Raw genomic sequence first — 18,360 nt, forward strand, 5'->3', positions numbered from 1 at the left:
GTGAGGAGGCTTCATGAAGCAAGTGAGATTTGATATGAAGATCATAGATTTAGAGCTGAGAGAGACCTTAAAGGTCATCTGATCCAAGTCCTTCATTATATAGAGAAGGAAACTGAGCCCCAGAAAGGTGAAATTTGGCTGACCCATAGTCACACAGATAGGTAGGAAATGTCAGAACTGGATTCAGTCTGTTCCTTTGACTCAAATTCCAGGGCTCTTTCCACTACATCATGGTCTTTAAAAGACAAAGATGTGCTAGTGGACAACTCCGAATTAATGTTCTGTAAGACATCTCAGATTCAACATATCCAAAACAGAACTCTGTCTTTCCCCCAGATGCTCCCTTCTTCTTGACTTCCTTATTTATGTAGAAGGTATAACCTTCTTGTAGTCACTGTGACTCACTACCTCAGGGTCATTCTTGACTCCCTTGTCTTCATCCCTCACATCCAATCGGTTCTCTTAACAATCCCTTCTCTGAAATACATTTTGCGATCATCCCTTTCTTTTCATTCAGCCCCAAATTACCTCTCCCCTAAACAATTATGACCCTCACCTCAATGGTTCTCCTGCTTCAAGCCTTTTTCCTCCCCAGTCAATTCTCCACACAGCAGCCTACTGTTTTATGCTTTCCATACATACCACATTTAGGCAAACTGGCCTTCTTGCTGTCCTTTATACACCCAATTTCATATCCTATATCCGTACCTTTACACAGACTATCCCCCATGCCTGGAATATATACTCTCTTTAATTCTAAGAGAATAACTTTCTTCAAAGCTCAGCTGAAGTGCCAACCCCTACAGCAAGCTTGTCCTAATGCCTTCATTTGCTTGTGATAGAGTAGGAAGAGATTACAGAAAGTTGTGAAAACTAGGTAGAAATGACAGATAATAGGGAGCTATTGATGGTTTTTGAACAGGAAAATGCCATGATGAAAACTTATATCTCTAAAAGCAGAAAATTTGCTACACAGTGAAGCCAGGTGTTTTTTTTTTCCAGTGATTCATCTTTGACAGGATGGATGCTTGAATGATGGTGGTAGGAAAGGAAATAAAGAAGTAGGAAGAGATAGGTCAAACAAAGAATCAGCAATAATTGATGACTAGCTCAGTAATCCACTGTATGAAATTACACTGATTTTATTTTGTTTAAATGTTACATTCCATCCCATCTCAGACACACACTCCAAGAATGAGCAAGGCCTGTTTTTGTTTTCTTTCCCCCCACCACTACCCCTAGCAAACGATACATACTTAATAAATATATGTTGAATTAAATTGAATTGGATAGAGGAGATGAAAGAGCTTGATGGAAGAATGAATCAAAGATGCTTCAAGTTTTAGAGTTAGCATAACTTGGGCACATGGTGCTAACATTTGTAAAAAATAGGGAAAGTGGGACAGAGAGATGGTTGACAAAAGTGTGGGAAAGGAGATGATAAGTTTGCTTTTGAATATATGAAGTTTGAAGCGATGTCAGGATGTACAAATTAGAAGTATATAATCAGCAATTAGAGATATAGGACTGGAATTGGGAGGAGAAGATATAGATTTTGGTGTTAATAAAATGAAATTAATGTCAGAAAACATGAGAATGAATGGATTTCGAAAGAAAGAGTTTACATGGAGACCAGCACAAGAACAATGATAGAGCCTCTGTGCTTAAGTAATTGGGGAAGAAAGAGGATCCAATAAGGAAAGTAAAGGAGTTTCTGGGATGATCTGCTGAGATGCATTTACACCTCCATGCCTTGGGTCTCCAGCATCTCCTCTCTGAAGGGGCCAACAAGAGTGGTAGATCTCAGATGAAGTGCTGCACTCCCCAGGGCTGAACACTACAGACGGGCTTTGTGTTGTGATGGTATGGAAAGATTTCTTTAAACAGACTTCTTACAGACTCTTTAACCAAAATATATTTATTGTATATCAAAAGTAGTTCAGATATCGCAAAAATATTATGTGCTGATTGCTCACTGCTTAAAAGTATAGTTGATGTTGATGTTACGGACCATGCCTCAAGCCTGACTTTTTCCACACTGACTAGACTCTTGATGTTCAAGCCCAGAACAGTAGCTCCAGTAGCATTGCCCTTACTTCTGAACAACCTGCCTAAGGAGCAACAAGTTGACAGCTTTGTTATTCGGTTAACTTTAAACAGATGTTTCTCAGATCTTTTAAGGAAGAAAGAAAATCCCGAACACTTGAAAGTAGTTAAAGCGAAATACCTGCATATAATATTGGTCATTTACACTCCCCCAAAAGGGATGCCTTCTGTACATATTCTTCCATTTGGGTTGGATCAGTGGTTGTTCTTTCATTTGGATTATTTAGAGTGAAAAATCGATAAACCGCAGCTGAGCAGGATGAGCCTAGCCTAGAGAAGTCAGATTGGGAACGTTATCTACAGTGGGGACCTCAGAACTGATGATTAATGTGTTCCTACACTTAGAAACAGTCATCGAGAGTTCTATCCTCCACTTTCAATTACAGAATGAATTAGACAGGTCTTGTTTTTCCCCTCCCCAAAACAACCAACCAGGATTGCTGGTCTGCATGTCAGCCACTGGGCAACTGCTTTGCCCTACCTGCCATGCCAACAGCCCTTTCTGCTTTCTCACATTGTCAGTTCATTTGAGCAAGCTCACTAGCAGATATTCTCCCAAAGACATGTGTAACAATGGATGTAGGAGAGCCCTAGGAAGATCCAGCAAACTACTGGCAAATAAGCCAAGGGAGCCTGCAAACTCTGCCAGATGTTGGTACTTATATCATGGTTTGTATCAAAATACTATGGATGCCATGGTACCACAGCTCCATGAAGAGTGAAGGCAGATGGTTTGCATGTCTTGTTCTGGTCGGGATCTTTATTCAAAATGTGCATGGTAGTGGAAAGACAATAGAGCTAAATACTGAATAAATGGGTGTATTGAGAAGCCGGTCAACATAAAGGATGTGTTTGTCATTTTTATGTAAAATAATTTCCTATTTCCTTGTATTTATTGAACAGGGCTGGGTGCTTCTGGAACCCTCAAATTGGACACCTAAGTAAGATATAAATTTCCTTCCAATAAAAGGAAGGTATATTTTTGTCATAAAAAAAAGTAAAGGAATAGTTAGATGAGATAAAAACTAAAATAGTTTAATGTTATTGATGTTATGAGAGGAGGAAAATTCAAGAATATTTTCTTTAAAATATACACAGTCAGCAATCATAACAAGTGACTAAGATGCAAGAATGGGCTAAAGGAACTGGAAATATTTAGCTTAGAGAAGATGGATATTGAAAGGGAGGGCTGAGGTGGATGTAATAATTGTCTTCAAGTTTTTGAAGGACTATTAAACTTGTTCTGCATGACCTCAGAAGGCACCACTAAGCCCAGTGGGTAGAAGTGGAAGAGAGATACATTTCATATCAACATAAGGAAAATCTTCCTTGTGATTTGACCTGTCCAAAAGTAAAATGGGCTGCCCAGTAAAAGTCAAAACTTTTTCCTATCACCGAAATGCTTCGGAGGCTAGATCACCACTTCTCATGGATTTTACAGAGAGAATTTCTGTTCAATTACAGATTGGCCTAGGTCACCTCAGAGGTCCCTTCAAACTCTTCATTTCTATGAAATCATCATTTGATTTCTTCTTAGCACGGTCTAGTTTAACACCAGAAGGCCTTTGGGCTTGAAACTAATATTTCATTCTGTTTTCCCTCCATTGCTTTTTATATTTTCTGACCTTACACCTATATGTTTCTGTAGTGGTTTCAGCAGATGAGGGAGAAAAATCTATTCCCTTCATCACTTAAATGTTCTGAATACAAATGCAGGAATAAATAAAACTTCCCATAGAAACACTATTAAAAATAAAAGACTTTTTTCAGCTTCTAGCCCTGGAACTGAATTTTGTTGTTTTTGCTTTTTATTCTTGGCATAGGCAAGGTTAAAAACTATGACACCAGGTATGGAGAAGTCAGAAGTGAACTTCTGACCCTTTCTCTGTCCACATTATGTGCAGGTTAACCTTTCCAGGACATCCTAAGAGCAGCTATGAAAAAATACCACAGCTCACGTTAATTTGTATAGGACATGGAAATACCAAGTTCTTCTAGCACAGATGTTATTATAATTGTGATTTATTGGGGAAATCCAGTATTCCATAAACCTAGCTGTGATGAAATGAGAATAGATGTGATATGTTAGGACTTGGCTGTTCTTTGTGTTTATGCTAATGTTCTTTTTTTATATTTCCTTTTAAGTGGTATTCATTTGGGGCTTTAATAATATATTTTATTACTAATTCACCTGCATTTTTCTTGTTCAAACCATAGCCTGTATTCCAATGCTGAAACTTTTTATTTCATGGCAGTGTTGAATCCAAGCTATAAAAATGCTTTGGTTACTTATATAAAATGAAGTTTTATGTGTCTCACTAGGCACTATTATCACAAAGGGTAGAAAGTTAATTGTAAAAAAAAAAAGTCAAAGATTAGGCTAATATTACTAGCTACATTTGTTCCTCAGCTTTTTTTTTAAGTCTATATATTTATAGAGAGGCAATGTGGCATAGCAGATAGGTCAGCCTTGTGTTTAGAAAGATCAGAGTTCAAATCCCACCTATGACACATGCTAGCTATGTGACCAGGAGCAAGTCACTTCTCAGTGCCTTCAGCCAACACTCTAAGTCTCTTTAGAAATAAACTGCTGAACTCTCTAGTAAATGGAGTCTTCACCCTAGGAGTTCCCTACACTGCTAAAATCACAGGCCTGGACTAAAACAATTAGCAATACTAATAAGTAGTTCACAAAAGAGAAATAATCACTTGGGCTGGAGCTATGTCTATCCTTTATCCCTCTGTAAGTTCCTATCAATTATCCTACCTACTAGTCTTTTTTTTTTCAATAAGTCACTCATTTCAAGTAAAATGCAGCACTGGTAGTGTATATACTTTAGTCAGGTAATTCAAAAATAAAAAAGTGTAGTTTATATCAATTTAGATGAGTAAATCTAAAGCTTGGCAAAGTTCTGATGGAGTGAGGCTGTGTAAACAAAAATTCTTGATAGGAAACGCAGGATGACAACAAGAAGAAGAAATACCAAAATATGAGATCCTGTTTGTTTAAGGATATATTTCCTTTTGAGCTGAGCAACACAGAGATACGTATGTGATTAACATAGCCTGTTACCTTACAGCTTATATTACTTATTCACCTTTCTACTCTACAAATTGGCATAGATCAATGAACACGAGGGTGGGGGGTGTAGAAATCACCTTAGATATTATCTACTCAAACTCCCTCAGTTTTCTAAAGAAAATACTCATATTCTAGTGAGTATAAATACAAAGTTTCCATTATGTCAAAGTTATAGTCCCTGAGAAACTTCATTATTTCTAATAGTGTCTTTCTTATTGGTGCAATGTTGGTAGTTTAAACTTTACTTTGTTACCTATAAATGGATGCTTGAAGTAACTGCTTTAATCCCTGAGAGATGAAATAACTTGCCTAGGCTAGAGAAGCACCAAACTTGTATTTATACTCATGTCTTCTGATTATCTGACCTATCTTCTTTCCATATGCATTTGCATATTTTGCTTTTCTGCTATAGAGGCCTATGATTTCAATGATGTAGGAACTCCCAAGGAGGAAATTCCTTCTACCAATGTAGCTCTACAACTGTCCTGCAACAGATACATAATTAGATAGAGTTGCCTAGGGCACTGAAGGATTAAGTGGCTTTCCAAGAGTCATAGTATGTCTGAGGCAGATCTTGAACCCATGCCTTTCTGACTTTGATGCCAGCTATCTCTAATCAAATCTACCAGGTAATTTCATTTTATGTTTGTTGTTGTTGATATTCTGAGATAAAAAATAATAATGATAATAAAAAGTACCAGTATTAAGAATGTGAGTCTACATAGTCCCAAATCAATAGATTTCCACCTCTTCTCCCAAATTAGTTTTTTAAAAATCTATTTGTTTCTGCTTTCCTGAGATTAATAATTTTTAAAAAGGCTTAGTATCAACTCTCTAGAATTTTCATTCCACAAGAAAGAGATAGTTTTACCATTGTTAGCATTAGATTGTAAGCTCTGAGGGCAGGGGACTGTCTTTTGCCTCTTTTTGCATCCCCCAGAGTTTAGCACAGGCCCTGGCATATAGCAGATGCGTAATAATTGTTTATTTTGATTTTATGTATTTTTTTTCTTTTTAGGCAATTGGGGTTAAGTGACTTGCCCAGGGTCACACAGCTAGTAAGTGTCAAGCGCCTGAGGCCATATTTGAAATCAGGTCCTCCTGACTTCAGGGCCAGTGCTCTATCCACTGCGCCACCTAGTGGCCCCTTTTATAAATGTTTATTGAATTGAACATCTGTCACGGCTCACAGGGATTGTCACCATTCATACTATACCAATTTGTCTCATAAACATTATATGTGTGTATGTATACACAACCATATATGCTGTCTTATATACATATAATATATGTTGCACACACATACATTATATACATATATACCAGATGTGTATATAATGTTTATATTATATACATCTATACACATACATAATAAGAGCTCTTGTATTCACACTCAAAATCTGGGTATGTGAGCTGTCTAGGAGTGTTGTAATGAATGGTTCCTCCACCTTGCTCCAAGCTGATGAAGTATTAAATAACAGTCTGTTGTAATGACAGTGGGGAATGAAGTAGAGTTTGAGTAACAGATGTCCAATTGGAAGGAAAAAAAACACCATTAAAAATTATGATGAAGCATCCCAGGGACTAAAATGTTGAGCTGTTAGAACCTCTGTATTTATAATCATTAGCCAAGAAACATTAAACACTGGCCTAAAGGAATATAATATTTCTGCAATTAATGATATGAAACTTGCAAAAGAAAATGTAAGAAGGATGCCAAGAACAGACACCTGCACTGCGTGCATTTGAAATATGACACCTTCTCTGAGGTGGATGGAATTAATTTCTATGTACTTGAAAACTGATTGAATAAGTTAGTTAAATGTATCTGAATGTAAAAATTTCTTCTTAGCGATTCAATAGATGTTGATCAAGAATATATTGCCAGAATTACCCTGAACCCAGGATATAGACACTAATATGTAGAGACAAAATTTTAAAATCTTTATTCTCACGCTCCATGCTAGAACTGAGTAATTGAATTTGATCTGTTGGTTGATTTTGACCCCAACCTTGTTATTCAATGATCATAAATTGTGTGATATTCTCCCATCTAAACCATATTCCCAGTGAGGAGGAGCCACCATGTCTGTAAGTATTTTAATTAAGTAAATTGAAGTTGTGAGCCTAACCTCTTCTCCAAGGATTCAAAGTACAGTAAGAACAATTTCTACAGTACTTTATGGTTTACAAGCAAGTATTTTTTTTCCCCATTTTACAGGAAAGGCAGGTTAATTCACTCACTAGTAACACAGCTGATAATGGTCACCATAATGTTTATGAAATGCTTTTAAGATTTACAAACCACTTTCCTCATAATGACTATTTTTGAGGTAAGGAGGAAAATAGAGGAGCTTGAGGCATTATGAGATTTTCCTGTGGTCACACAGTTTATAAGTGTTGAAGCCAGGATTTAAACTTGAGTCTTCCAATGCCAAGCACCCTATTCTTTCCACTACACTGTGATTTCAACCCCATCTCAGCCACTTTAATGTTTGGGGGGTGGGTGAGGTAGGGAGGGGAATCAGGCCCCTATTCTTAGAATTCTAGAACTAGGATTCCAAGAATGTAGCCCCTCTCCTAGATTCATCTCAATCCTTGCTTGCCCAAACCATTCCAGACAGATGGGTTCTGAAGGAATTCCAGATCATTCACAGTATCTTTCTCACCATCAACCTGAGTGCTTACGTGTACTAAGGTGTTAGACAGGTAGACACACCAACTACATCATTTCTTAGGTAAAAGACACAGGAGGGCTTCTACTGCCTCTCTCACTAGCAGGTTTGCTTTTGATCAGGTCAGACAAGAAGATAGGAATGGAATTATAATAAAGGGTTAAATAAGCTTACTTTATTCTAGTCTAGTCTTCTGAAAGTGATTTTGCTGATAATGAGAGTACCAACTCCTACAGCATTCCCTAACAACCCTTCTTGCAGGGGCTGGCATGAAGGGAGGGCAACTACGCCTCGTCTTGATGGGGTCAGTCGAGACCACCACAGCTTGGGCACTCTCCTAAATCCCCTCAAGCCTCAATGGGGGCCAGTTGAGGCAAACACACAGATCCCCCCTCCCAAGCCTTGATGGGGCCAATCAAGGTACCCACAGCATTCCAGCCTGCACATTTTACCCCTGAGGGGGTCCCCACTTACTGACTACTGCCTGGTTGCTTTATGGGGCAACAAAGAAGGTGTATTGCCAGCAATATGCCTTTACTTTACTTTACTTTCCTTTACTTCATCCCTATATCACTGCACAGTAGAAATTGTTTTGAACCATGATCTTGAGAACTCATATCTAACACACGGGAAGTAGTGTTTGTTATGGTTATGGATCCTGGGAAGAAAATTCGAAGAAAGAATAACAGAAAATCCACCTTACACACACTAAAATTCACCTTACTTATACAAGACAACAAGAGAACTACCATGATATACAAAGAGGGTATCTCTCAATTTTACTCACTAAAATACTGGAGATCATCCTAGTTTTAAGACTTTGTTTTTTGATAAGCAAGGCTGTCTTAACAAATCAAAAGTGGGGGCAGCTAGGTGGTGCAGTGGGTAACTTGCCCTGGAGTCAAGAGGACCTGAGTTCAAATATAACTTCAGATACATAACACTCACTAGCTGTGTGACCCTGGGCAAGTCACTTAACCCCATTGTCTAGCCCCCTCAAAAAAAAATTAAAAGGGACTTATCCCTTCTCCTTGGCTGAGATGAATGTGAGCTATTACTGTCATTGTTATAGTTATTCTTATTGTTGTTGTTGTTGTTATCATTGTTGCTGTTGTTATTATTGTTATTATGTTATTATTAAAGGAATGAAAGAATTCATTCCTTTAGCATCCAGAATTGTTTGATTGAAAGAAAAAAGCTTGTCATTACCAGTTTCTGTTGCTTTAAAAATAGGTCATGAAAGATTAATGAGCTTCATGCCCAGCTGGTCAGGAAAAGATACCAGGGTCATGGTAGACATTGTGTCTAATAGTAACCATCTTAGATCATATAATCATAGATTTTGAGCATAAGACCTTTGCTATATCTAGATCAATAGTGTCAAACTCAAATAGATACGGGGGCCATTTAAGTGTACACAAGGGTCCCTGCAGGTCACATATTGACTTAGTTTTAAAATGTAATATTATCTATGTTTTATTGTATCTTTCTGTTGTCATTGTTATAAATATTTTTCACTGATATTTTAATCTGGTTCAGGCTATTCTTTGACAGCCACACACCATATGTTTGACACCTCTTATCTATCAGAATCAATCTACTAAAATAAGATGGTGGGAGTGGTTGGTCTATGACTATCTTTTTTTCTCTCTGGACTTTCTTCTGCTCACTCTTTAAAGAGGATTCATAGTATAGTGAACAATTGATTCAATCTGTTGATTAGTCATGAATTCTAGATTCAAGTCTTTACTCTTATATGTACTGTGTATGTGACCATGGATATATCACTCAACTTCTCTCAGTCTCTTCATCTGTTTGGGGTAATAAGATGGGTGCACAGCCATCCTCAAAGTCAGAAAGACAGTTCAAGTCCCATCTCTGATAGGTACTGACCGTCTGACCCTGGGCAAATCACTTAAAGTCTTCTGCTCCAGGCAGCGCTCTAAGATCTTTAAATTGTAAGGCAGGTTCCAATCTGCCTTCCTAGAGGGATTTTCCTCCCACTGGAATGGCTGAATAAGTTGTGCTATATACTTGTGCTAGACTACTACTGTGCTATAAGGAATGGTGAACTTGACAATCATAGAAAAACACGGATGAATTTGCTCGAAATAGTGAAGATCAAGATGAGCAGAACCAAGAAAACATTGTATTATAGCAACAGCAACATTGTTTTAAGGACACTTTGAGTGAATAAGTCATTTTGACTATTATAAAAGCCCAAATTAACATATGAAGGAAGATGCTATCTCTCTATCCAGAGAAAGAACTGATAAATGGAAATATGTATGGAATGATTTTATGTATATATACATACATACATATGTATATACACATTTGTGTCTAATGGTAACCGTCTCTAGGATGGTGAGACAGAAGAAAAAAGGAAAAAAGGAAATTATATGATAACTTTATTGTATATTTTAAAGGAATAGCAAGTTGTACAGAACAGATTGTAGTTTCATGTGCAATCATCTTTTTAAAATTATACTGTTTTGGAAATGCTTATTTTATTCCATTAAGAAAAAAGAAGGAAAAAAATCACCAATTACCCCCCCCACACACACACACAATGAGTACTTTCATTAAGTGCTTGTTTTGAGGTGAGGATCCAATAAGGTAACTATGTAAAGCAATTTGCAAAACTTACAGCACTTTAACAATGTCAGCTATGATAATAATTATTACCACTGCCACAAGGAGCCAAGAGACCCAGGTTCTTCTGATTCTGATTTTCCCAAATTAGCTTTGTGACCATGAGCAAGTCCCTCAAATTCCCTCTGACACAATTTCTTCATATTTCATATGAGATCAGACCAAATCTCTACTCTCTTCATTGCTCAGATCCCATGGTGCTGTAATCAATGTGGTCACAAAGTGCTTCTTCTCTACTCTTCATTTGATAATGTTCTTTCACAAATCACAGAATCACAGACCTAGAAAGGAGCTCAAAATGCCCCCAGGCAACTCTCTACCACTCAGGTACAAAGGAGCTGCCAATCTACATTTATGAAAGGAATTTCTATGCTTAGAGTTCCTTGGGTGCTAATAAAACCACAGCTGTAGTTCCTTCCTTCAACCTCCAAAAAACACCAAGACCAACACTATCTGTATGCTACTATATGTTGAGATAATGTTTTCACATCCACATATCTCCTTTGATTCTTCCAATCCTCTGGGGTAGGTAGTGCTGATGTTATCAAGGACAGCATAGAAAGAAGGAAACAGACCAAAAAGAGTTGAGTGACTTGCTTAAGGGAAGCTCCAAAGTTAAGTGGCAGAGCCAGACTTAAACCCAGGTCTTTGGATTCCAAATTCCATTCTCATTCTACTCCCCCAAGGTGCCCAAAGAGTTGAAAGAATCAAAACCTAATATAGTAAAAGAATCACAAAGAAGATGCCCTGAGAACTTTTTTTTTCCAAAATAAAAAAAAATTATAGTGCCAACAAGCAGGAAAAGACATTTTAACAGCTTTGGCACAGTTACCCTGAAAGGTAAATGGTTGATAGCAAGCATCAGAATAATAATGAACCAAATGCTCAAATGCCAATAAAAACACTGATCAAAGGCATGTTAAATATGATGAGATCTGCCTATTGAACTGGGCTGGAATTAGTATTGGAATGGTCAATTAAATATGACAAAAAAATCCAGCAGGCTGAAGCTTTTATCCCTAACTTCATTCCAGAAGCCCATTCCACTGACCGCCTTTTTGGCTTGTGCTGCAGAGCAAAATCAATACAGAAACACTAAACAAAGACTTCTAGAAAGAAAATCAAACAGCAGGCAGAAGATGAAATCTTAAAAAGCTATCAGAGATGTAATAAAGAATTTAATACAACTATAGCTTCCTTCAGACATCAGCTCCAAGGTACTCAAAGTTTCAGCCCAATAAAATCACTTAAATAAATATGTTGCCAGGAGCAAAACTGCCCTTTGGCAAAAAAAAAAAATCCAAAAGGAAAGGGAGATTTGGAAAAGGGCATAATTATTAGCTATTATCAGTATTCTCTTCTATTATTATTATTATCTTCATCTGCATAAACTTACTAAGTGCTTTCAAATTAATTATCCCATTTAATCCTCACAAACAGCCCTAACAGATAGATTAGGTTGGTGTTATTGGTCCTACTTTGCAGATGAGTAAACTACATCTCAGAAGAGTCATGACTTTCCCAGTTCACACAGTTGATATGTAAATGGGATTTTAACCTATTTCTATTCTACCAGGGGTTCCCCACAGGTGGAGACACAAGGACCTAGAGGTGGGATGGTGACTGCCCATAATCCTAAAATGAGCAAACATACCTTCTGTGTTGTTTCATTATTTTTCTGTCCTGTTCAACTCTTCATGTGGGGTTTTCTTGATAAAGATACTGGAGTGGTTTGCCATTACTTTTTCAGCTCATTCTACAGATGAGGAAATTGAGACAAACAAGGTTAAGTGACTTGCCCGGTGTCACATAGCTAGTAATGTCTGAGATGAGATTTGAACTCAGGAAGATGAGTCTTCCTGATGCCAGTGCCAGAGCTATGCCCACTGTGCCATCTGGCTACTCTTTTCTGTAATTCTTGCCCTGCCTTTTATAGACTGATAGATCAATCAATTAATAATCATCTATTAAGTACCTATGATGTCCCAAGCACTGTGCTAGGTAAGAACTGAGAATAGAAATATAGGATATGAAACAACTGCAAATCTCATGGAGCTTGTATTCTCCTAGGGGAGATAATATAAAACAAAATAAATGGGGACAGTGTCTATACTGGTAATTCTATTGGTATAAAGAATCCCTAGGTGAGGAAACTCCCTCTCCCAATTCAAGTCAGCAACTTACAGTCTTACAGAATTGCTTAGAAGACTGAGAGGCAGCTAGGTGTCACAGTAAAAATAGAGTATGGGTCCTGGAGTCAGGAATACTTTTCTTGAGTTCAAATCTGGCCTCAGCCACTTAAGTAGCTGTGTAAACCTTGGGCAAGTCACTTAATCCTGTTTGACTCAGTTTCCTCATCTGTAGAATGAGCTGGAGAAGGAAATGACAAACCACTACAGTACCTTTGTCAAGAAAGTTCCAAATGGGCTCACAAAGTCAGACATGACTGAAGAGACCGAGGGGCAAAAAGACCATTGGGAAGTTAAATGACTTGCCTAGGGTCACAAAGCCAGTATGTTTCCGAAGCAGAAGGGAACAAGCATTTATATAGCACCTAGTGTGCTACCATGCCAGGTCCTGTGCTAAGTGTTTGCTTGTTTGTTTATTTATAAGTATTTCATTTGACTCTCGCAACATGCCTGTGAGGTAGGTGCTATTATCATCCTCATTTTACAGTCAAGGAAAGTGACTTGTCCAGGTTGACACAGCTAGTATCTGAGGCCATATTTCAGCTCAGGTCTTCCCAACTCCAGGCCCCCATACACTGCGCCACTGGCTACATCAGAACTTCAACCCTGGCTTTACTGGCTTCAACAGCAGGCTTCTAACCAGTAGCTGACATTGCCCTTGAGGATAAATATTAAGATAATTAAAGGAATTTTGAGATGGCAGGCATTAGCAATTGGGGAAATCAGGAAAGGCTTCATGTAGAAAGTGGCGTTTCAGCTGCATCTTGAAGGAAAAGAGAGATTCTGTGGTTCAGTGGTGAGGAGGGATGCATTCCAGTCACAGAAGATGAACAAGGTAGCATTACAGCAGCAGCAGCAGCATCCAGAAAGGAGAGGTGAAGTGCCATATATGAGAAACAGAGAGAAGGTCAGTTTGTCTGAACAACACAGTATGAAAAGGGAGATGAAATATAAAGAGATTAAAAAAGATTTGTTGGGACCCAGTTGTAAAGGGCTTTTAAAAAAATGACAAGTAGAAGAGTTTCTAGTTCACTCTAGGGGCAATATTTGTCCACTGGAGTTTATTGGTCACTTAATGAAAATCATTTTGGTTGCTATATGGTGAATTGGAGTAGGGATAGACTGAAGGCAGGGAAGCCAATATAGAATCTGTTGCAATAGTCTAGGGGAGGAGGCATAAGGGCCTGCACTGAAGCGGTGTCTGTGAGTAGAAGGAAGAAATCAAATATCAGAGATGTTGTGGAGGTTAGAATTGGAAGGATTTGGCAACTGATTGAATATTTGGAGTGAGGAAGTGGGAGGAGATGAGGCTAATATCAAAGTTACTGAACTAGGAGACTGGAGGAATGGTGGTACCTTTAGCAGAAACAGGAAATAGATATTATGGCTTTCATCCCAATCTAGCTAGCTGCTATGAATGTATAAAATGCTTTTGTGATTAATAAAACATGGATTTACGTAAAAGCTTTCCTGAATTAATAGTAGCTTCTCATATTTACTCAATTCAATGAATTCTGTTACAACCAAGAGATACCCATATAGCTACTATCATGGGAAATTATGGTATATCTTTTGATGTTAAAAAGAGATACTCTAAGACTTTCAAGGTAAAAGGCTATGTGAAAAGTCACGGAAGAGCCCAGATCTCTCACTTTTATTCCAGCAGTGATCTAAAATGGGTGCTAAATATAGATCTTCCTAACACTATGCTTGCCTTTTTATTATTCTCTACTCTGTGCCTCTCAATAGACCATATTGCTAATGAAAGCAACAAAAATCACATGGTTATATCAGTAGATTCAGAAAATGCATTTGACAAAATACAGCACTCATTTCTATCAAAAATATGAGAGTAAATGGACTTTTTTATTATTACAAATAGTATCTCTAAAACTAAGAGCCAGCATCATATGTAATAGAGAAACACCAGGAGTCTTTCCAGTAAAAGTAAAAAGGAGGAGGTCCATTATCACCACTACTATTTCACATTGTTCTAGAAATGCTAACTATGATAAGACAAGAAAAAGAAATTGAGGGAATGAGTATGGACAAAGAGGAAATGGATTATTATTTTTCAGATAATATGATGGTCTACCTAGAGAACCCTATATATTCATCTACAAATGAATCAATTAATAACTTCATTCAAGTATGTGTGTAAAACCAATCATCAGCCCTCTTGTCTACTACAAACAAAACTTAGCAAGAAATGGAAAAAGAAATTCTATTCACAATAACTACAGAACATATAAAAATTTGTAAGTTCTCCTACCAAGATATAAATAGACACTTTATAAATACAACTAGAAAACACTCTAGAAAAATAAAGACAGGCCCAAGGCTCTGTCCTTGGCCCTTTTCTTTTTCCTCTATACCAGGGGTTATTTACCTGGGGCCTACATACCCCTATGTGCTTCATAGATAGAATTTCAAGGAGCCCATAAACTTGAATAGGAAAAAACACACCTTTGTTACAAAATAATTGTGAGATTTTTTTTTATGATCCTGTGGACTCTATATTATGTATTTGAAAGCATTATTCTGAGGAGTCCATAGGCTTCAGCAGAGTGCCAAAGGAATCCATGACACACACAAAAAAGAATACCTGCTCTATACTATCTCACTCAGTAATCTCATCAGCTCCCAGCATTCCATTAAAATATCCATGCAGATAATTACCAGATTTATGTATACACATACACACACACACACACACACACACACACACACACGTGTGTGTGTGTGTGTGTGTGTGTGTGTATACATAAAGCTGTATAGCTTTAGACTCTCTCCTGAGCTTCAGTCCCACATCACCATCTGCCATTTGGGCACCTTTAACGGGGTAACACCTTAAACTTTAGATTACTAAGGCTTAGAAGATAGACAAGTCTTTTACCACTCTGAGCTTTAGTCACTTCATCTCTAAGACACCTAAGATTGTATAGCTGCACTTCTCAAAGTTTTGCTCTCATTATCCTTTTATACTCTTAAAAATTATTGAGAAGTCCCCCCTAAAAGCTATTATTTATGTGGGTTATATATCTATAATTATTTAGATATGCAGTGTGTTTGAAATTAAAATGTCTTAGTATTATTATAAAAATAATTTTGATCTCATGAACTTTCTGAAAGGGTTTTGGTGAACCTCAGGGGTCCCCGAACTACACTTTGAGAACTGCTGGTCTAGAAATTATTTTACAGGTCCCTTCCAGCTCACTAAAACCAAAATTCCACTACCTTTGTATTAGTAAAATGCTCTTTTATTTTAATTATAATATTTTATTGCTTAGTGCAGCTTCTAAAATTTTGGTGTATTATGTTGATGATTATGTGTTAAAGCAAATAATATATATTTTTGTAGTCTATAAAGAAAATAGATAAGGTAATTCAGTAACTTTGCCAGTGATATCCATCCTCTCTAGGAGAAGCCATTCTAAATTTGTAAGATTTATTTCCATTCTACACAATTTAATCTTACTCAAAATTAAGATTAAATAAATGTAAAATATGCTGCATTTATCCTTTACTGGAATTTTCTTGTTTTACTTAGAGGCTGAGTAGGTTCAGAATTGTTTTGTTATTCAAATCAAGTGAAGTTGTGTTTGTCTAATTTAATTAATTACCATAGCTTATCTGTGACAACTTTTAGGAAGATAAGACTTTGGAGATGGTAGGAACCTTTAGGAAACATCTGATAAGCACTTTCCTATAAGCCCTATCTTATTATCTTCATTTTAAGGAAGTAGAAACAAAGGCTTGGTGGGAGCAATTTGTCCCAGAGGCACTGTGTCCTCACAACAACTGAGGCAAAAATTGAACACTTGGTCCCTGCTCATGTGATGTTATGGGAAAGGTACTACATTTGCAATCCAGGGATTCTGGGTTCTAAGGTCAGATTTTATACTCTCAAACTTTGAGCAAGTCACCTGCTCTGAGCCTCAGTTTCTTCACTTGTGAAATTGGGAAGATAGGTTAAATGATATCTAAATTCCTGTCTGGTTCTAAATCTATGAAAACATGACTCACAAGTTTAAGACTGTCATTGAGACTGGGGATTATTTTGCTCTTTGTATTTGTGTTATCAGTGCCTTGTAGAGTACCTACCTGTACCCAGTAAGGGCTTAATAAATGTTTGTTGCTTACTTGCCTTATTAATTGATGAGCCATGCTACCAAATTTAGAATGACATCAATTTGGACTGTTAGTTTCCTGCTGAGCTGGTGTTAGAATACTCAGAACTTCCACTGTCCAAGGTCTGACTGTTTTAAGAACGCAGTGACAGAGCTTCATTTGTGGGAGGCTGTGTGAAGCCAACTCAAGAAGTATTTCTCAGCTGCCTCTTTTTCATTTTCTCCAATGTTCTTGCAGTTAAGAAATACCCAAGCATTTCAGTACTAGGAAGGGACTTCATTGATTATATTTTTCTAATGTGTTCTTGGAAATAAATATAAAACATGTCAGAAAGATCATTGGGCTAAGGTTAAGGCAATCTGATTTCTTTCATGCTCTGCAAGAAAAGCTGTGTGACCTCTTTATATTGCTTCCCCTCTTGCAGCTTGATGTAAAATATGTAAAAGTCAATATATAAAATAACCAGGTGACATCTAACTTTGCTGCTAGCATAAACATGATTTGACAATATGACCAGTTGAACTAGATGACCTCTAGTATCCCTTCCATCTTTAGTTTTCCATTAGACAAAGAATAATGACATAATGAGAAAGAATGAAGGACCACAAGGCACTACAATTTCTGAGAATTTAAAATGTTTTAAAGATTAATCTACTTTTTACACCACATGGGCTTTCTGGGGTTTTTTACACGAATGGTGTAGCCCTTCTGGCTGGGAAGATAACCTTCATAATGCCAACTAATGTATTGCTTTTTTGTGCCTAGAGTCAAACAGATTGAGACAATAACTAAGAAAAATTGGAACTTCTCCATTCATCGCTAGCTGTTATCTCCTGAAGCCACAAAAAATTAAAAAAAAAATTAAAAATAAAGGCAGGTAGGAAAGGAGAGGATAGAGGCGGTTGGATTGCTAACATTTTTAACTATTTTATTACTGATTCCAAAAGAAGGAAAAAAATGAAAACTACTCTACTCTTTTAGTTCACTGGGTCTGGATAATATTTTAACAATGTCTATTTCTCAAAGTACTTATGCAGATTCAGGACATTCCCTCAGGGGAAGGGAATAAGCATTTATTAAGCACTTACTGTACACCAGCACTATTCTAACTTCACAAATATCTCATTTGATTCTCACCATAACCCTGGAAGGTAGGTGCTATTATTTATTATCCCTATTTTGCAGTTGAGGAAACTGAGGAAGAGAAAAGTTTAAGTGACTTTCCCAGGGTCACACAACTAGTAAGTGTCTGTGACTGGATCTGAAATCAAGTCTTCTTGACTTCAGGGCCAGTACTCTATCCACTATGTCACCTAGCTGCCTTGCAATGAGAAGGCTTGGGTTCAAATTCTTTCCCTAATGTGACTATGTGTGTGACTTTGGGCAAGTCACATAGGTAGGAGGCTCCCTGGGCCTCCAAAGTGAAAAGAGACTTCTGAAACCTCTAATCCAACCCAGACCTGAAAAAGAACTTTTCCTGCCCCACCCCTTAGTCTCTCAGCATCCTCAGCATTCTGTCTCC

At 37.4% G+C, this 18,360-nt stretch overlaps 2 protein-coding genes across 13 annotated transcripts in view; one reads left to right on the forward strand and one right to left on the reverse strand.

Annotated features, from left to right (window-relative positions):
* Positions 1 to 18,360, forward strand: part of KCNIP4 (potassium voltage-gated channel interacting protein 4) — a 502,065-nt gene that overhangs the window by 436,491 nt on the left and 47,214 nt on the right. The window lies entirely within an intron of this gene.
* The window catches only part of PACRGL (parkin coregulated like), a 178,702-nt gene that overhangs the window by 82,251 nt on the left and 78,091 nt on the right, over positions 1 to 18,360 (reverse strand). For 6 of the 10 annotated variants that reach the window (XM_078148728.1, XM_078148722.1, XM_078148727.1 and 3 more), the window contains one exon: positions 12,165 to 12,274. The exons of 1 other annotated variant lie outside the window; for it this stretch is intronic. In XM_078148728.1, the coding sequence (XP_078004854.1) occupies positions 12,257 to 12,274 (18 nt within the window). In that variant the 3' untranslated portion in view covers positions 12,165 to 12,256. Of the gene's footprint in view, positions 1 to 12,163; positions 12,275 to 18,360 lie in introns of those variants that run through there. 3 more of the 10 variants (XM_078148729.1, XM_078148726.1, XM_078148730.1) reach the window with 3 other exon arrangements.

This window comes from Phascolarctos cinereus, unplaced genomic scaffold (assembly GCF_003287225.1).
Source record: "Phascolarctos cinereus isolate Bilbo 61053 unplaced genomic scaffold, phaCin_HiC Scaffold_9;HRSCAF=440, whole genome shotgun sequence".
Taxonomy (NCBI): domain Eukaryota; kingdom Metazoa; phylum Chordata; class Mammalia; order Diprotodontia; family Phascolarctidae; genus Phascolarctos; species Phascolarctos cinereus.